Raw genomic sequence first — 20002 nt, 5'->3', positions numbered from 1 at the left:
CTGGGAAGGGATCCGGCTCCACTTCGGAGAAGAAACTCCCCGATCGCCCCTTTCAGTGCCCACGAAATGCAATTCACAAAGTCTCATGTGTCCAGTCCCCCCCCCGCCCCAAAGCTTAGTGCAAATTAATTTCTCTCCCCGCCCCAAAGCACACTCCTTACCTGCGCAGTCGAGCAGCAGCAGCAGATGGGCAGCCGCGCACAGGATCAGGAGGGGCCGGCGGAGGAGGAGGACCCCCATCTCCCCCCAAAACGAAGCTCCTTTTCCCTCCTCTTACTCCAGCGACGTCCTTCTCCCTCCGACTCTGAGACCCGCTCTCTGCCCCGCCCGCGGAACCAGCAGCAGAGCGAGCCGGGATTGGGCGAGGGGGAAATATTCCACCAATCGGAAATCTGAGCGCTGATTGCGGCATCAGTCGCCAGGCAAAACTCGAGGCGCAAGTCTGGCAGCGAGGCTGGAGAGGGAAAGAGAAAGTGATTCAAGCTCCTCGCTGGGCATCGCCGCCTCCCTCCCTCCCTCTTTCCCCCGGCAGCTCTTCCTGTCCTGCTCTGCAGGGAGGGCGGAGGGGGTTTCCCAGGGGACGACCCCAGGTTCAGTCCCCGCATCACCAGGGGGGTCTGGGAATCACCCCTCTGAAACTGGGGAGAAGGGCTGTGAGATCACTAGCGAGGTGGACACCTGGGCTGAGTCAGTGCAAGGCAGCCTCCTGGGTCCTGTTTTTAAGAAGCCCTTGCATGGCTTCAAAGATGGCTCCCTTCTTCCTCCGCTGCCAGAGGCAGTAAATGCATTCCCATCCCACTCGCTGGGTGTCCCTCCCGTCCTCCTTGCATGCTTCCTTACTGGGGCATCTGGGTGGCCACTGGGAGAACCGCAATGCTGGACTCGATGGGCCCCTTTGGGGTGATCCAGCAGCCCGGCTCTTCTCCTGCGTCCCTCTGAAGGAAGGTGAGGACAGGTGACCTCACCTAGGCCCGAAGTCACCCCCCCCCCAAGCAGGCTCAAAGCTTCTCAAAGCTTTTCAAAATCATTTTCTCAGCAGCTAAGCATCAGAAACATTCCGCTTGCTGTAACTAAAAAAGATTGCAACAAGGTGGAGAACAGAGCCCCTTGTCTTCTCAGGCCTTTCTCAGAACCACATTGCAACTTGCTTTCTCTCCGGGAACCATGCCAAGGCACAAGAAGGAAACAACGAGAACACTCTGAAAACCCCCTCACCCCCTTTCCTGCCAAGAGTCCACAATAGTCCCAAGACAGCTTTCTGTACATGCTCAGGAACCTCAACATGGGGCAGGACTCCTGAGGGAGGAGAAAGGAGGAGGGAACTGGAAAGGGGTATATATGCTTTGTGCATGCTTTTTGTGACTTATCACACTTGCTCCTTCTACCAGTTCATGGATGGTAGAAATAAAAGCCTTTTCTCCGAAACTATTCCTTGAGTATCTGTTGACTCCCACTTCCCTTTCCCAGGCGCAATATTTTTCCCACCCGAAGGCAAAGCCTCATAAGGCTACATTTCTATCTAGTGGCAGGGGGTTCCAGTGTTTAACTGTCTGCCTTGTAAAGAAATGCTCAGTGTTGCAACTAGGGCTGAACCTCAGGGTTGAGGTCAACAGAGAGAGAGAGAGAGAAATGACCACACAAAGAAGCGCAGCAGGTGCTGGGAGACTGACAAACAGACCAGACCCCACCAGCTTGCCGCAATTTCCTTTCTCCATGTGCTTTTTAAAGGGGCATTTTATATCCCCACATATCTCTGCTTCCTGCCCCAACATGAGTTTCTCTCCCCCTGCCTGGGACCCTCTTAATCCTGCAGGCCAGGGGGAGTTGGGGGTCAGGGAGGCCCCCTTTGCCCAGCCAGCAAGACCCAGTGGCTGCCAAGCCTCTTCTGGGAGGCCCTGAGCCCAGGCTGGGCGCTTGGCCCAGAGAGTGCTTGGCCCACATCCCACTTCCAGAAGCCTGAACGCTTGAAACCTGAGCTAAGTATGGGACACACGCAGAAGCTGCTGCCTTTCCCAAGAAGTCAGGAAAGAGACAAGTGGTGGCCGCTCCTTGCCCAGGAACAAGGAAGTTTTGGATTTAAGGGGGGTAAAGAATTATTAGGGAGTTCTCTTTTCCCCAAGCTGCATGATCTCTATCATCCTTATTTCCCCTTGTCTGATGCCGAAATATTATTGTGAGTTTGTGGGGTGGTCTTTGTCTGCAGGATGCCTGAGTCCCTTCTGATTCCTGGATCCAGCCAAGGTTGAAATCTAATGGAGGGATCCATTGTTGAACTATCTCGGTGATATGATGGCCGTGGATGTCACCTAAGCAGCCTCACTAGTATAACCAAAGAAGCCCCTGTGAAGAAGGAGGCTGGCTGTTTTGGGGGGGGGGGTCTCTCCTGGACCCACTTTGGGGACTCAATGGGCTCAGTCACCTCAGGGACGTCTTAAGCTTCACTTTTCACCTGCTCCATCCAGTTTTTCCTGGACAGGGATAGTCTGCCCACAAGGATCCATGTTCTGCTCACCTCCTGACAGGATTATTGCAATATATGTTGTTTTTCCCAATACAGTACAACTGCTACAAGATAAACCTGACAGGATTTTCACTGCCGCTGCTCATTTAGGGCCAAATCTCACCAGGGCCAAAAGACCCTCTGCCTGTTTGTCTGGTTCTGAGTTCAATTCAAAGTGCTAGTCTTGTTTTAGAAAGTCCTTGGTGGCTTGAGGCGCCTTCTCCTCCCCTGGTCTCCTCTGTGGAGACTTTTCTCCCTCTCCTTTCCTCTTTACATGGAGGTGGAGTGGGCGACAACAACAACTAACTGCCAGGAGGAAAATGTTTTCATCTTCACAGAATTTCTAAAAAGTTTTCAGGACTTTAGACATTGCCTGTAGCTCTGTTTTCCTGCTGGATAGCCTTGTTATGTGGCTTTAACCCACCCTTGAATCAACTTAGGGAAATGGTGGCATGAAGATGAACAAATAACGAAAGCAGCTGCTTGAAGCAGCCCTTCCAGGAAGGAGGAGGCAGCCATTTCCCCTCCGTTTCTGCTTCACTGCCAGCCCCCCACAAAATGGCTTCCATCCCCGACAAGCAGGCCGGGTGGGGCTGCCTCAGCCTCCCCGCTTCCCTCCCTGCAGAGGAGACCTTTGGTGCAAGGGAGAGCAGCCATGAAGGCAGAAACCGAAAGCCACAGCAGCCCACAGATCAGGTTGCCTGACGGGGAGATCGGCAGGCAGAAATGGCGCTCAGGGGAAGACGTTTTCTCTCTCAGTACCCACATGGTTTTGGCATTTCTCCCTCTTGGCCTGGCCTGGGCCCCCTCCAACCTTGGAAAGACCCGTCTCCCTCAGCATGAAGGACAAAACCCTGAGCCTCCACAGCTCTCTTCCTCAAGGCCAAGTGGCCAGGACTCCTGGGTCCCCTTTTGGAGGAGACTCGGCAGGAGCCAGGACTCCTGGGTCCCCTTTGGGAGGAGACTCGGCAGGAGCCAGGACTCCCGGGTCCCCTTTGGGAGGAGACTCGGCAGGAGCCAGGACTCCCGGGTCCCCTTTGGGAGGAGACTCGGCAGGAGCCAGGACTCCCAGGTCCCCTTTGGGAGGAGACTCGGCAGGAGCCAGGACTCCCGGGTCCCCTTTGGGAGGAGACTCGGCAGGAGCCAGGACTCCCGGGTCCCCTTTGGGAGGAGACTCGGCAGGAGCCAGGACTCCCGGGTCCCCTTTGGGAGGAGACTCGGCAGGAGCCAGGACTCCCGGGTCCCCTCTGGGAGGAGACTCGGCAGGAGCCAGGACTCCTGGGTCCCCTCTGGGAGGAGACTCGGCAGGAGCCAGGACTCCTGGGTCCCCTCTGGGAGGAGACTCGGCAGGAGCCAGGACTCCTGGGTCCCCTCTGGGAGGAGACTCGGCAGGAGCCAGGACTCCTGGGTCCCCTCTGGGAGGAGACTCGGCAGGAGCCAGGACTCCTGGGTCCCCTTTGGGAGGAGACTCGGCAGGAGCCAGGACTCCCGGGTCCCCTTTGGGAGGAGACTCGGCAGGAGCCAGGACTCCTGGGTCCTGTTTCTGGCAGGCAAAAGGCATTGTCCTCTCTAGCTGACTCTGCCTTCAAAAAATGAATATTTATATCCAGGTGGCATTCATGGTCTCCTCATAACGGCCCTGAGAGGCCCAAGGTCCCTGAGGGAGCTTCATGGCTGCGTGGGGATTTGAACCCAGGACTCCCAGGCTCCCATATCCCAGTCAAACCACAGCCCCACACTGGATCCTTGTAGGCTTTTCCACCTCTCAAGACCTGCAGGGACGTCCCTCCTGACATTATATTCGTCCCCTTCTTGGTATCGTGTGGAAACAGAATATGGAGTCTAACAAATAGATGATGGCATAAAAACGTCCTTGGTGTGTTTCTCTGTTCCAAACTGGATTGTTTCCCAGGAGACTTTGCCCCCTTCTGCCTCCCTCAGCAACCTCTGAGTCAGGTTGGAAAGTCCCAGGGCAGTTCCCAGAACAAGGCCTTTTTATTTATAATGTTTGTTTTCATTTTTACTTATAAGATGAATAACTGAGGGTGCAGTAAACAGTCTTTGGCAAGTTCCAATAATCTAAATTTTGTTTGCATACCAAGCTAGCAAAAGAATCTCAAGTGACAGCATCTCAGGCTGCTTGACTGACATTTCTCACAGGAAATGAAGAACGGAGGCAGATTTTGCTGAGAAAATATTTGATCCTTCATTAACACTGGTGTTTGTGTGTTTCCAGGGCGGATTCCTGCCCTGACGCTCTCTCTCTGCCACAAGACACCCTCACCCATTTCTCCACAGCCCCTAGGTGTATTTTCTCGCTTTCCCTTTTTTGTGATCCTCCGCTGCCCCCTGCCGGCTGCTTTCTTCCCTGGCTGAAATGGAAATCAGGTGATTTCTAGGAAATCCTTCAAGGGACCAGTTGAAGCAAGTCACGTGTTGAAAAAAAAATTGTCAAGGTTCCCACGTATGTCACAGCTTTGGAATCGGTGCAAGTTGGTGTATGCCTACCTATCGTATGGAAAAGCGGAAATATATAAAACTTACAAATCACGTAATTAGAAAAAAAACCTACGGTATTTAGAGCATGAGGAAAGTAAAGCAACTTATTAGAAAGAAAAACACCACTACGGATATCCCCAGTGGAAGCTACAACCAGGAAAAGAACAAATATGGATAAGCAGTGGTTAACTTACAGTGAAATTTTAGATCTTACAGGACAAGAACCAAAACTGAGAAATCTCGAGGAATCAAGAAATCTGGTTACAGATTGGCTACACGTTGTTAGGGAAATTCTGGGAGTGAGGATACTCGACAGTCCCAGCTGGTCGGGCAGAGTCTGTGGGTTCTCTCGGTCAGCAAAGGAAGGGGTCCCAGCCACAAACTGAAGCAAAACAGCCGTCAATAGATCAAAGTTTATTGCGCAACAGGTTCAAACAACGGAAAGAACCCTGAGAAAGGGGCGACACTGACTTTTAAAACTTCCCACCACATCCAATAATAATAATAATAATAATAATAATAATAATAATAATAATAATAATAATTTTTATTTATACCCCACCCTCCCCGGCCAGAGTCGGGCTCAGGGCGGCTAACACCAATAAAGTCACAGTAAAAACATAATAGGGGGGAAAGAGAGGGGGAAAACAAACAAATTTAAAATGCAGGTTAAAATGCAATTTAAAATGCAGCCTCATTTTAAAATGGCTGATAAATCAAGACCATAAGGGGAGGGAAACATAAGGGTCAGATCGAGTGCAAACCAAAGGCCAGGCGGAACAGCTCTGTCTTGCAGGTCCTGCGGAAAGATTTCAAGTCCTGCAGGGCCCTGGTCTCTTGTGACAGAGCATTCCACCATGTCGGGGCCTGTGCTGAAAAGGCCCTGGCCCTAGTTGAGACCAGCCTAACCACCTTGAAGCTCAGAACCTCCAAAGTGTTGTTATTTGTGGACCTTAAGGTCCTCCGCGGGGCATACCAGGAGAGGCGGTCCCGTAGGTACGTGGGTCCTAGGCCACATAGGGCTTTAAAGGTCAAAACCAGCACCTTAAACCTGACCCTGTACTCCACTGGGAGCCAGTGCAATTCTCAGTGGGAGAACTTCCTCCTGGGTTTGTGGACTTTCAGGGCAACCCTGCCTTGGTCACCCCCAACCACACTGTGCCCCAGATCAGATATCTACACATTTCTTTTATTATATTCCCAACCATCCTTTCTTTCATCCTGGAACCAAAGGCACCATCCAGGTGGTTCCCCATCCAGGCCCTGAGCAGACTTCACACCCTCTTTCCCTCATATAACTTAATCCCACCCCTGCAATACCACAGATTATGTCCCCATCTTGCTTTGGACACTAGTTATTTAGTCACTTTGCAAGGGAAGACCAATTATTGGCATCTCCCTGCCAGAGTCTGTGAATATTCTCAGGAACTTCAAAATCTCTGGAACTCCTGTGATAAGGCGGCAAGAACCACTAAAGACAAAGGGGGCTCACACTTATTTATTTAAGACAAACATATATTACAAAAGTAAAAAATAATAATACATCCAGTGTCTTCAAAGTAAGGTGCAGCAAATCCATTGGGTTAGGCAAGAAGAGTCCTGCAGCCCCTGGAGGTCTCCTTCCAGGCTTCCTCTTTGGCTGTCAGCAGGATCAGTCCCTCTCATCTCCTGTAAGGGTCACTACACCCCATCCCCTCAGCCTCTCTACCTCCTTTCAGTTCCCCACTTTCTCCATTTCCCCCTTCAGCTGCTTCTTCCTCCCCCTCTACCTGTTTCTCAACACACTGCCCCAGGGCATCATGGGAGGCCAAGGGTGGAGCCCCAGAGAACAGCAGCTGGTTGTCCTGGACGTGGAGCTCCATGAACCAGGCTGGAGAACTGGAGCCTTGAAGGTATCGGGACAGAAAGAGGGTCTGGAGGAAACTGCCTCAGCAGCTGCCATTGCCATGGGGAGGGTCTGAATGCCCGCTGGAGCTCCTCATTCCCTGCTCTGCCTGAGGATGTTTGAAGAGAGGCCTCAACTCCAGCAGAGGTCACCACTGGACCACTCTGGATGTAGTCAGACAGGAGAGTGAGGTTCTGGGGATGCAGGAGGTGACCCAAGAGGGCTGGTGGTGGGCTCTTGGTAAACACAGACAAAACCCGTCCATATCCAGATGTTGTAACTGGAGATGATGCCCTCCTTGGCTTCTACGGGATCAATGGCCAATGGCTGTCCTTCATCTTCTGAGGGAGACTTGCAAGCTTCCAGATCAGAATCGGATCCAATTCTGAGAGCCTCTCTAGTCTTCAGCCGCTCAGTTCCTTCTCTTTCAGCTTCAACTCCTGAGCATCTAAGTATCCCTGCCAACCCTCCCTCCCTGCCAGTTTCTTCACTTCCTCATACAGAAGGTGGGTGGAAAACACTCAGCCAGAGCAGTTAGGCTGCTTTTACACATTCCATGACATGACATCCGATTAGCCAAAGGCTGGGCAGCCCAAGAGGCAGGTAGGCGGTAACAATTCAGCCTATTTCACGCATAATACACCTGGAGAACACTGATTTATTGGACCTCGAAGGCGCAGATAACAGGTTTGGCTGGCACGCCTACCTTTGGTTAAATAAAGAAAAAGTACATAAAGGATTTTCAAGCCACATCATCAGAGGTCCTTTGTATGAAGTTTGGGGGAAAAACAAAAAATTGCTAGAACCGAAAACACCCTGGTGGCTGTCCCCAACAGATATCCTATTAATCAAAAAAATAAATCTGGAAGACCATAGATTGACATATGAAGACCTATTGGTAAGTTCGCATGATAGCTGGAAACTAAGACCGTATGAGGAGTTGAAGGAGAAGCTGAAGGGTTGGTTACAGTATCATCAGATCAATGCAATATGGACAGAAGACAAGAAAGTAGGAATGAACGAAAAGAAATCCAAATTCCAAATTGAAATAATAGAAAGTAAATCTAAGTTATTATCCAAAATGTACAACATCTTATTGGAATGGGACACAAAAGATGAAGAAATTAAGGAAGTCATGGTTAAGTGGGCGAGAGATTTGGGGTACAACATAGAATATGAAAAATGGTCAAAATTATGGAATGAGGGAATAAAATTCACAGCAAGCGCTGCAATTAGAGAAAACTTAGAAAAGATGATACGCAGATGGTATTTAACACCAGAAAAATTAAATAGGATGTATAAGACTGGTAACAAGGTCTGCTGGAAATGCAAAACAAAGGAAGGTAACTTTATACATATGTGGTGGACATGTGAGGAAACGAAAAAATTTTGGAATCAGATATATAATGAGTTAAAAAAAATATTCAGATACACATTCTCCAAAAAACCAGAGGCCTTTTTACTAGGGATTGTTGGAAAAGAAATACCGGAAAAAGATAAAACCTTATTTCAATATTCAACAGCAGCGGCCAGAATGTTAATCGCTCAAAATTGGAAAAGTACAAATTTACCAACGGTGAGGGACTGGCAACTGAAATTATATGATTTTATAGAATTGGCAAGAATGACGCAAAGAATTAGAAATCAAAAAAATACAAAGTTAAATGAAGACTGGAATAAGTTTGTGGTTTACATTGAGGGTAATTTTAGTAACTTACCAACTACAGCAGGTCTGATATAAAACCTCCGATGTTGTAATTCCAAAATCAATACCAGCAGTAAAGTGAAACTATTAAAAGTAGAAATCCGAAATCAGGAGGGAAGGAAGTGGATGTATGTCAATTGTTATATGTTTTACCTTTTTGCACTTTTTTTTCTTTCTTTTTCTTTTTCACGTTCCCCCTTTTTCTTTTTTAGTGCTTTTTTTGTTAATTCACTCAACTATGGTGTGAATTTGAACTTTTTCGTTTACTGAATTGGTTGTTTTTCTTTCTTTTGTATGTGTATAATGAAGGAAACTTAATAAAAAGAACTATTAAAAAAAAAAAAAGTATCCCTGCCAACCATCCCTCCCTGCCAGTTTCTTCACTTCCTCATACAGAAGGTGGGTGGAAAACACTCAGCCAGAGCAGTTAGGCTGCTTTTATACATTCCATGACATGACATCCGTTTAGCCAAAGGCTGGGCAGCCCAAGAGGCAGGTAGGCGGTAACAATTCAGTCTATTTCACGCATAATACACGTAAAGCAGTTCTCAAATGTTGCCTTTCCTTCAATTTGGATGGAAAGTGAATGTCATAAGATCGGGAAGGCCTTGTGGAGGGAACCACAGCAACAAATAACCAAGAGATACCATCAAAATCACTGCAAGTGGTTGTCAATCTCCTCATCCCCTTTTTATATTATAATTTTTAAAATGTCTTTCTATTAAAGACTTCTTAGTTTACAAAAATGTGTGCAATGTCTCTTCTTTCAGTTGTGTTTTGTACAGATCAGTTTCATTTGTTGTGAGATATTAGTCTCCTCATTAATTTTAAAAGCTTTTAGTTGCATATATCTGGAAGATTTCTGATTAATACAAGCACATTTCTGCAAAGCAAAATTGGCCATAATCCATCAGAAAAGCATGATTACCCTCAAATTCAAGTTACACCTGGAGTCAGAATGGATGGGTGAGAGCCAGGATTAAGGAACATCATAAACAGCACTGAAGGACAGGAGGGGCTCTGAGCCTCTGCAATTCACAGCCAAACTTGGGCAGGCTCCTTCTGGTCTCATCTCACACACCAGGCTGGTATGAAACTGCAGAAATAAAGAACAGGAGTGTTTCAAAAGCCAGCATCATGGTGTTGAGGCATCAGCATTACAGAGCTCGTGGGAACCCAAAGGCCGTCTAGTCCAGCCTCACAAGGAAAGCCACCATCCCTCATCATGTCAGATGCTAGGAGCATCAACAAAATATGCCTGCAGAGGGCAGCTCGAGCGAGTGAGCCAAGCTGCACACTTTGGGGGAATACCGGAAGGACACAAAGCAGTCCTACTGGAAGGAAAAATCCCTTCCATAACCCCTTCCAAGATCTCTCATTCAGATCCTGCGTAGAACCCATTTGTCAGGTGGAGGGGAACTCAGATTAAGAGGAACTCTGTGGAGCTCAGATGAAGAGACAGAATGAGTCACAAGAGCAATTTTCAGCTCAATGGACACTCCAGATTATGTCACTCTTGGAAAGCCCAAGGGGGGGGGGGTAACAGCTTTTCCCCATTTGAGGATGTTCCCCACAGAGTCTTCTGCAAGAGCCCCCCTGTGCCCCCACCTGCACCCCCACTTACCCCTGACGGAGGTGTCGGGACCCTGGTCATTTGCTGCAAAAGGGAGGAAACACAAGAGTCAGGATCCCGGGGAGCGAGATCCCATCCCACAAGCCCTTCTCCTCCCTCCTTCCGACCCCATCCCAAATCAGGCTCAATATGGGGATGTTCAGGGAGAGGCAGCCTAGAGGCAAGGGGGCTCAAGAGCAGCACAGTGGGGGGAGAAGCAGGTGCTGGAGGGCAAAGAGAGATGGGCACAGCCTGGCATGGAGGCAGCGGGGGACTAGAGTGGGGGTGGGTGCAATCTGGGCAGGAAAGGGGCAGAAAGGCAGAAGCGGGGGGGGGGGGCAGTGGTGCCAAATCCAGAGGGGAGGGTTCCTGACACCCACAGACTTGAGCCGACGAACCAATTCTTTAGCTTCAGGTTCCAGTAGATTAAACCCCCAGAGACCCCTCTCTCCCCGCACCCTCGGCTCTTCCTCCTGCTCCTTCTTGGAGCCCCTCCCTCAGCCGACAGTCTCTCTGCAGCCTTTTCCTGGCCCTGAGGGACCCCTTGCTCTCCACAGACAGGCTGAGCAGACAGGCTTAAGCTTTCCATCAGGGTCTTGGGCTTAAGGACTAGGGCACCACCGTGTTAGGTTTGGTCTGTTTGAAACCTGTTCCTGCTCCATAGTGGGGGGAAATATGTCAGACAGAGAGAAGGGAGGAGTCACTCACTTGGGGTTTCTTCGTAGGCTAATTTCCCTGTGAAGACAAAAGCAGAAGGTCAGAGCTGGAAGGGAACTCCAGAGGGCACACAATCCCATTTCGACAATCTGGCTCTCAGATGCTGAAACCTTCCCAGCAGATGCTTCTCCTGTCTCTTTCAAACAGCTCCAAGGAAGGGGAGCCCAGAAACAGATATTTTCAAGGAGCTCATTTTACAAATGTAGCAGGAACCCCCCCACCCCAATCATTCTGTTTGTACAAACTTCACACACACTCACACTCACACATTACATACGCCACATTTCTGTTATAAATTCATAGAAAATCAACCATACATCGGATTTGCACTGTTCCATTTTTATATTACTCCATATGACAAGGACTATCAGAGGGGGGTGACTTGGTTCTGGGCAGCCATAATCCCTTCACCATCCCAACACATCCACAGGAGCCCTGCCCAGTTGCTATGCAACCCTGATGGTCCTAGACAGAAGACCATCAAGATCACAAAGAACTTGCATATGGGAGTGGATTCAGCATGGACTGAAACAAAGGACAATAATCAGATCTTCCCTCTGGGGGCAGGAAGCTGCAAACTCCCCTTTGTCTCCTGGAAGTGACTCATGGGCAGAGGGAAAGGAGGAACCAGCCAGGTGACAGGACACTCAGGTTACCACCACAACTCCTCCCTCAACCCCTCCTTTCTGTAATGTATGCATGATGTCAACCCCTTCTGTAATGTATGCATGATGTCAACCCCTCCTTTCTGTAATGTATGCATGATGTTTCTGGGGGTGGGCTTGACCTGGAGGATGGGAATTTCAAAAGTTTTTATAAGGTCTTGCAGACCATCTTTCTGGGTCTTTCCTCTCTCTTGCGAGTGAGGGGAACACCCTGTTGCAACAGTTCAATAAAGGCCAAGCCTACAGGCTGCTGTTTTGCTCCAAGTTATCCTGGTTGGTGTCTTTGTTTTTGTCCAAGGGAGCCCTCGGATTTTTCCGGTAACAGTTTGGCGACCATGCTCAGGGACACTTGGTTCTCCTGCAAAGGTGAGGAGGGAGATAGAGGGGATCGGGCACCACTGGGCAACCTTAGCCCAGGGATCCTTCTTCCTCTCCCTGCCTCCTCTTTGTGGGCGGTAATCAATCGTCACCAAAAGCTCAACCAGGGGAGCAAAGGCGAGGTCAAGCCGGCTAAAAGAAAAGAAAAGAAAAAGAAAAGGATCCCGGGATCCGCGGGGGACATCTTCGAATGTGAGTATGGTTTGAAGTAAATACATTGGGAGGGGGGTGGAAAAGGAACATCTCCATGACAGCCAGACTTTCCTTCTTTCATTTCTGACGTTACCCCTCGGAGTCGGCCGGGACGTCCTAAAAACTCTCTCCTTTTCTCCCCTGATTCTCCCCCTCGGAAAGTGACCAGGGAGATCGCGGAACTTTACTGTCTGACGTTACCTCTCGGGGTCATCTAGGAACGTCTAAAACTTTCCCTTTTCTCCCCCAATTTCTTTTTCGGAACGTGGCCGGGAAATTGTGGTACTTTTACTGTTTTCTGACGTTACCTCTCAGAGTCGTCCAGGAACGTCTTAATCTCTCTCTCCTTTTCTCCCCCGTTTTCCGTCTTGGAATTGAGTCCGGGAAAGCGTGGCTCTTTTACTGTTTCTCTGACGTCTTCCCTCGGAGGCGTCCCTACAATTTGTTTTCTTGGACCCCCGATCTGGCACTGCACTGCACAGGCGTCCAGTAGGGAGCCCGAACTTAGTCCAAACGGCTAGGCAGGAGGCTGTTGTGGAGGGTAGAGCGGGAGGTTCACAACTTGGGGCCCCACACTAGGGTTAGTCTTGTGAAGCAGCACTGAGGAAAAGGAATTTTAGCTTTGTGGCTGAAGTTTTATCGGGCAAGGAGTCCCGTGGCTGAAGTTTTCTCGGGTAAGGAGTCCCGTGGCTGGAGTTTTCTCGGGCAAGGAGTCCCGTGGCAGAAGTTTGAGTTCATGTATAAGATTTCTTGAAATGAGTTTGTAGCTTGAAGATAGGTGAGAGTTGTGTTAGTCAAAGATATTCCAAACACTGAAAGGATATTTTTTTCTATTCCCTTTCTTTCCCATTGCCCCTCCTCCCTTGTGTGTGTGTTTCCACTCTTTCTGTCTTTAGCGTACTTCGTTAACAAACAAAAAAAAAGCCCAATAATAACATATGAGAGAATGGGAGCTCACTAAACACCCTAGCTGGACTCCTCCTGGCAACAAAGCTTCCATGAAGCCTTTTTGCCCCAGAGAGGATTCTAATATGCCCCTCCAGCATCTCCAATTGGGAAAAATAAATAAAAAAGGGGGCAAAAATGGTCAAATTTGTGTTGTTAAACTATAACCTAAAGCTAGAACATGAAACTGTAAACTTTAATGGTGCTCAGAAGGCAGTAGATATAATAACAGCCCAGCCTGAGAGCCCACGCATTAGAGATCTTAGTTTCTCTTTAAAAAAAAATGAATAAAAGATGTACTCAAAGATTTAGAAATATTTCAAGGGTTTGTATTTACATTGGCCTCGGCATCCACAGACTGTTCTTAAATGCACATAGTTTTAAGTTGCAAGCTTGCTTCAAAATTTTAAATCTAAGGAAGCCATGTTGGGCCTTATCAAATCTTAAACAAAACAAAATGGAGAATGGAGTGTGCAAATGTTTGTTATTTGAGAGAGGCTCTAAAAGAGTTTTCCTCCCAAGTGGTAAAATCCTGTATACGTGCTACTTGTGTTCTGAAAGGGGGATTACCCCACCTCCTTCCTCTAGTTTAAGTGAGGAGGGTGATTTAAGTCTAATGGTAAATGATGTTTTGTTGTAACTTTTGAGTTTGTGACTACACCTGTGTTCCAGTCTATTTTGGAAGGTGAAGTTAACCTAATGTTTCTGCTGCAAAAGCCTAGTTGAGCCAATTGCTCTCTCAAGCTAAAATACAGTGTATGTATTTCATTAAGCATATGCCTATGAAAGTATGGTGTTCATTCTAAGAAAAATATGTGAGTCCAGTTTTAACTTTGATTTGGTTGGACAGAAGAGTTATTGTAAGGCTCCTGATATCAGTCTCTATAAGACTTCCTGGCCTCTTTTGTTAGAAAATGCCCCCCCTTGTTTCACTCTGCCTCTTTCAGTTGTTTTCTCCCTTCTTACTTCTGTGCCAGGTAAATTTACTCCTGAGTAAGCTTCCTTTAAAGGAAACTGCAAAGAAGGGAGGGGGGCAATCTTTCCTAAAGTTACCCTGCATCTCACTTTCCAATGTGCAGTTATTAATATAATAATAATAATAATAATAATAATAATAATAATAATAATAATAATAAGGCTTACTATTCCTCTGCAAGTTCAAAAAAAATAACAAAAAAAAATCCGAGGAACAATTGTTCACTTGTGTATTCCCTTTAAAATCAAATCTAGGGCTGTTTTAACTATGCTTTATAAGAGATCCTCTCCCTATCTTACGAAAACTGTTCACTTCCATCTTCCTTTAAATATCATTTCAAACTCACTCAAACTATCTCAAGATCTGCAAAAAGGGTTCTGTGTAAAGTTGGGTACTTTTATTTTCCTCTTCCTTAGTACATGATAGGAGCATAGACGTTTCCTTTCCCAGCTGTAAATCTGTACTTAAATGTGTATGTCTCTTTGGTAGTAAAAATCTTGCTGTGAAATCTTGCTGTGAACCCTATATTTTGGAGGGTTGGACTAGATGACCCCAGGGTCCCTTTCAACTCTCCCAATTTGTGGCTATGTGGAAGGACATGTGTCTGCAAGCATTCGAGGGTAATTCTTAAATTCTAGTGTCGTGATGGAGTTGAAATTCAACCTAGCTTTGCTCTTTAGTTTTAAAAGGTGAGAGGTGAAGCCCTGATGTTTTTGAAGCACAACTGGTAATATCAAGCATTTGAGTGATTACAGTGTTTATCATTTTGTCTACTATTTAAAAAAATCAGACTTCAAAGTCAATTCAAAGTTTCAGCGCATACAAATACATATACGCCTTGACCATTCCTGTAAATAAAGGGCAGAAAAATAATAATAATAATAATAATAATAATAATAATAATAATAATAATAATAATAATTTTGTCTGCAAATGGTAAGGCTGAAATGACTGAGAATGTTAAAAAAAAAAAATCCTATGAATTCTGACCCTCTGGCCATTTCCCCCATATATAAGGGCATGGCAGTGTTCCGCGAATGGCCAGAGGGATATTAGCCCTTTCCTGTACATAAAGGAAGCAGTCCCTTTTTGCCTGGGCTGCAATTGCTAGCTTGGGTGAATACTTGAATTGCTGAGTTTCCTTTTTTTTGTGTTTTAAATTCTAACCCTATTTTTTAAAAAATCTACTCCTTACCCTTCCCTTATTCAAATCATAATTTAGCCAAAAGAGTCAACATTTCCAATAGTATAAAAGGTTTGCTGACACATGAACTCTGCACATGCACAGAGGCTAGATCAGCTAAAGAAAAGAAGAGAGAGAGAGAGAGAGAGAGAGAGAGAGAGAGAGAGAGGAAGGAGAAGGGGGGAACTGTAAGGGGAGAGAGGAGGTTTCGAGAAGCTGCAGGGAGAAACTTATCCAAATTTTCTTATCTTAACATGCCAAATTATTTTCACAGGTAAATATTAAAGCGCTCCCACTGTGAGTTCCACTCTTGACTAGTTCTCTCCTCTCTTCCCCCCCCCAATGGGATTTAACTTTTATAACAAGTTTTGTGTGCATTATAGGAACACCATTCCTGACAGAGATTTTCAAAGGAAAAAAAAATCCCTTTAAAACAGGATACGTGAACTCGGACCCACATAAGCAAAATGTTTAATAACTTGCCAATTGTGTTCAAATTAACAAAGGTTTTGTCCCTTCGTTTCTTCCACAGCCAAACTAAGTGAAGGAAAGCAAACAAACTTGGCAGATAATAACAGTAATTATATGAAAATGTGATAATAATATTGGAATGAATGAAATGCTTAATCCGCTAAGATTTTTATTATTTGCAGCTTCCCACGTAAACTGAAGGACATCCTTTTTGCCCTTTGCCCTTCCCTTTTCTAACTGTCTTTTAAGTCCCCAAAACCCTGCCCCTTACAGGATATCACCTCTACAGATGTGTTACTACAGGTCCAATGAAAAGCTTTGCCACCACAAGACCTGCAACAACAGACACCAAAGTTTTCAAAGTGGCCACAGCTATCTCTTTCAAAGGATATAGACTGCCGGGGGAGTGGGCCTGACAAAGGGGGGTGGAGTTGACTTGCAAGGACATCTTCTCACTTTTGAACCTCAAGACTGCTCCAGGATTCAAAAGATACATACATAAAATATCCCAATTGTCTCAAGATATGCAACTGATATTTAATTAGTTTGTTTTGTATTATGTGTTATTATGTAAGAATGTTGAAATGTGTCTGACAGTGTGATTTCCACAAAGGGGGCAATTTTTTGTGTGTAACTGTTTTTATGTTTAATGTCTTATTGCTTACACACCAATGGAGAATTCTCATGCATTTTATACTTTCTAATAGCTCACACTATTGTGTAGTCCAATGTTTAGATCAATTTATAACCACATTTCATTGTTCCACCTGACACTCTGCCAACTTTCCCTATCCATTTTAAAATGTGTTAAACCTCGTTTTGCCAAGGACAAGCTTCTGGTTCCATAAAACACCAGGTACATGAAGGTGCATATGCTTTGGTTTAGCAGGAATGATCCCTTATAGAGTTAAATTGACTTATTTGGACAAAGTGCCCTTTTAAGAATGGTTTTGTTTTAACAGAAAAGTTGAGAACCATGGGGAAAGAAAAAAATTTCAAATTGGACTCAGTTTGAATTGGGCAAGTGTATCCAGGCTGCAATTAGCTTTTTGGTCCTTAAAGTGCAAGTGAGCAACTTCCCATGACTGCAAGACCAGAGCCTATAATAATAAAAAATCCCATGGAATGGCCAAGGCGAAGACATTTCTCTCATGACGTGTCCAAAACCTGTGCCAGCTGTGGTGGGTGCCAGGCAACATGGTAAATATGAAAGCCCTAAGTGGATTCCCCAGGGATTGCCACTACTGCGACACCATGCCGATGTGAGACCACAGAAGAGCTACCTTGACACCTGAGAACACAAAAATGGCGGGGGGGGGGAAGCAAACTGCACTTTTCAGTCACTAGTGGACCTTCCTGCTAAATGTAAAGCATAGACCACTATTGAGAAAATATTTCTTCCAAGGTGCTAGAATACCACAAGTAACTGAGCAACAAAATATTAATTTTACGTGATATCCTATGTCTAACTATGTGCACTGTTACACCATTATATTTCTATGCAAATATCCTTAAAGAAGCATGATATCCAAGTCCCTTTCAGGTTCACATGGACACACGCATTTGGGACGGAGAATAGCAGGTTAATATTTACCACCTTAAATTGTGCGGAGAAAAGGATTGCAAAGTAGCCACCTTTGTAATCTTATCTCCGAAGGGGGGAACTGTAGCAGGAACCCCCCCCACCCCAATCATTGTGTGTAACTGTGTGTCTTTCCTCTCTCTTGCGAGTGAGGGGAACACCCTGTTGCAACAGTTCAATAAAGGCCAAGCCTACAGGCTGCTGTTTTGCTCCAAGTTATCCTGGTTGGTGTCTTTGTTTTTGTCCAAGGGAGCCCTCGGATTTTTTAACACAAAGAAGTAGAAAAAATTGAGAAAATTAAATAAAAAAATCAACATGGGAACCAGGCAGTAGACAAATTCCAAGAGGGTGGAAGGAAACATCCAGTCCCTTCACATACTTATTCCTTTTCAGATTATTATTTCACTCCCAGCAGACCCCTAATCCTCAAATTTGCCTGGGGGGGAGGGGGAGGGGAGGAAGAGATAATGAACAGTGCAATTCTAGGCAAGTCTACTCAGAGGAAAGTCCTATTCAGTTCAATACAGCGTCCTCCCAGATCAATAGTTATTTATTCATTTAATGAAGATGGCAGGGCGGTTCACAACATAAAAATATGAAATTAGAGCACAAAATACATAATAAAGCAAAAACAAACCAGTAACTCTGCTCCCACAAACACATTTAAAAGGCCAAAGGCCTGGTTAGAAAGAAATGTTTTTGCCTGGCACCTAAAGATTTGTAAGGAAGGCTCCCTATTAAGTGTGCACAGGACTGACAGGACTGAAGGTTTAAGATTGATTAAAAGATCAGGTGGGAAGTGAACTTCCTGAGCACAGAGTGAGTGCAAAGCAATGACCAACAGGACTTTGGGTTCATGTTCAAAGGGTGTTTTATGGGGAGGGGTCTCTGTAGGGATGCCAGCGACAATTGCCAGAAAGCTCCACCACTAAGGGCTGGGGGCCGAATCCGGCCCAATCGTCTTCTCAATCCAGCCCGTGCACGGTATGGGAATCAGCATGTTTTTACATGAGTAAAATGTATAGCTGTCATCTTTCAGATTTGAAAATAAGGGATCAGCAGCCTCACCTGTCCCAGGGACAGACTACGGGATATCTAACAATCCAGGGAAGCAGCAGGAAACAGCGCTGGAATAAGGGAATTTCCCGCAAAAAAAGGGAAGGTTGACAGCTATGTTGTTGTTGTTGTTGTTGTTGTTGTTGTTGTTGTTGTTGTTGTTGTTGTTTAGTCGTTTAGTCGTGTCCGACTCTTCGTGACCCCATGGACCAGAGCACGCCAGGCACTCCTATCTTCCACTGCCTCCCACAGTTTGGTCAGACTCATGTTTGTAGCTTCGAGAACAGTGTCCAACCATCTCATCCTCTGTCGTCCCCTTCTCCTTGTACCCTCCATCTTTCCCAACATCAGGGTCTTTTCCAGGGAGTCTTCTCTTCCCATGAGGTGGCCAAAGTATTGGAGCCTCAGCTTCAGGATCTGTCCTTCCAGTGAGCACTCAGGGCTGGTTTCCTTAAGAATGAATAGGTTTGATTTTCTTGCAGTCCATGGGACTCTCAAGAGTTTCCCCCCAGCACCATACATTCAAAAGCATCAATTCTTCAGCAAACAGCACTCTTTATGGTCCAGCTCTCACTTCCATACATCACTACTGGGAAAACTATGGCTTTAACTATATGGACCTTTGTTGGCAAGGTGATGTCTCTGCTTTTTAAGATGCTGTCTAGGTTTGTCATCGCCTTTCTCCCAAGGAGAAGGCATCTCTTAATTTTGTGACTGCTGTCACCATCTGCACTGATCATGGAGCCCAAGAAAGTAAAATCTCTCACTGCCTCCATTTCTTGCCCTTCTATTTGCCAGGAGGTGATGGGACCAGTGGCCATGATCTTCGTTTTTTTTATGTTAAGCTTCAGACAATATTTTGCGCTCTCCTCTTTCACCCTCATTAAAAGGTTCTTTAATTCCTCCTCATTTTCTGCCATCAAAGTTGTGTCATCTGCATATCTGAGGTTGTTGATATTTCTTCCGGCAATCTTAATTCCGGCTTGGGATTCATCCAGCCCAGCCTTTCACATGATGAATTCTGTATATAAGTTAAATAAGCAGGGAGACAATATACAGCCTTGTCGTACTCCTTTCCCAATTTTGAACCAATCAGTTGTTCCATATCCAGTTCTAACTGTAGCATCTTGTCCCACATAGAGATTTCTCAGGAGACAGATGAGGTGATCAGGCACTCCCATTTCTTTAAGAACTTGCCATAGTTTGCTGTGGTCGACACAGTCAAAGGCTTTTGCATAGTCAATGAAGTAGAAGTAGATGTCTTTCTGGAACTCTCTAGCTTTCTCCATAATCCAGCGCATGTTTGCAATTTGGTCTCTGGTTCCTCTGCCCCTTCGAAATCCAGCTTGCACTTCTGGGAGTTCTCGGTCCACATACTGCTTAAGCCTGCCTTGTAGAATTTTAAGCATAACCTTGCTAGCGTGTGAAATGAGTGCAATTGTGCGGTAGTTGGAGCATTCTTTGGCACTCTGACACTGCTTAGGGGTTTAGGATGGATTAAAACATCGGGTGGGAAGTGAACTTCCTGAGCACGGAGTGAGCAAAAAGCAATGACCAACAGGACTTTGGGTTCATGCTCAAAGGGTGTTTTATGGGGAGGGGTCTCTGTAGGGATGCCAGCGACAGTTTCCAGGAA

General features: G+C 46.2%; 3 protein-coding genes and 2 long non-coding RNA genes across 8 annotated transcripts in view; 1 reads left to right on the top strand and 4 right to left on the bottom strand.

Annotated features, from left to right (window-relative positions):
• Positions 1-336, bottom strand: part of LOC309527415 (major histocompatibility complex class I-related gene protein-like) — a 32193-nt gene extending 31857 nt beyond the window's left edge. Inside the window, exon 1 of the mRNA XM_082214266.1 lies at positions 162-336. Within this exon, the coding sequence (XP_082070392.1) occupies positions 162-240 (79 nt within the window). The 5' untranslated portion in view covers positions 241-336. The remainder of the gene's footprint in view (positions 1-161) is intronic.
• Positions 1-7532, bottom strand: part of LOC309527442 — a 39389-nt gene extending 31857 nt beyond the window's left edge. The window contains exon 1 of the long non-coding RNA XR_014217218.1: positions 6708-7532. This is a non-coding gene — a long non-coding RNA (uncharacterized lncRNA). The remainder of the gene's footprint in view (positions 1-6707) is intronic.
• LOC309527440 overlaps positions 2091-20002 on the top strand; it is a 49379-nt gene continuing 31467 nt past the window's right edge. Inside the window, exons 1-2 of one of the 3 annotated variants that reach the window (XR_014217214.1) lie at positions 2363-3196; positions 5216-5277. This is a non-coding gene — a long non-coding RNA (uncharacterized lncRNA). Of the gene's footprint in view, positions 3197-4016; positions 4727-5215; positions 5278-20002 lie in introns of those variants that run through there. The other 2 variants (XR_014217215.1, XR_014217213.1) reach the window with 2 other exon arrangements.
• The window catches only part of LOC309527400 (class I histocompatibility antigen, F10 alpha chain-like), a 57544-nt gene continuing 46952 nt past the window's right edge, over positions 9411-20002 (bottom strand). For both annotated transcript variants that reach the window (XM_082214242.1, XM_082214244.1), the window contains one exon: positions 9411-9685. In XM_082214242.1, coding sequence (XP_082070368.1) covers positions 9663-9685 — 23 coding nt within the window. In that variant the 3' untranslated portion in view covers positions 9411-9662. The remainder of the gene's footprint in view (positions 9686-20002) is intronic.
• LOC309527404 (class I histocompatibility antigen, F10 alpha chain-like) overlaps positions 10611-20002 on the bottom strand; it is a 34820-nt gene continuing 25428 nt past the window's right edge. Inside the window, exon 7 of the mRNA XM_082214249.1 lies at positions 10611-10936. Within this exon, the coding sequence (XP_082070375.1) occupies positions 10902-10936 (35 nt within the window). The 3' untranslated portion in view covers positions 10611-10901. The remainder of the gene's footprint in view (positions 10937-20002) is intronic.

Source organism: Podarcis vaucheri, assembly GCF_965113315.1.
Source record: "Podarcis vaucheri genome assembly, chromosome: 2".
NCBI classification, from domain to species: Eukaryota; Metazoa; Chordata; class Lepidosauria; order Squamata; family Lacertidae; genus Podarcis; species Podarcis vaucheri.
Note: the sequence above shows the minus strand (reverse complement) of the source record. Positions and strands in the feature narration are given on the sequence as shown.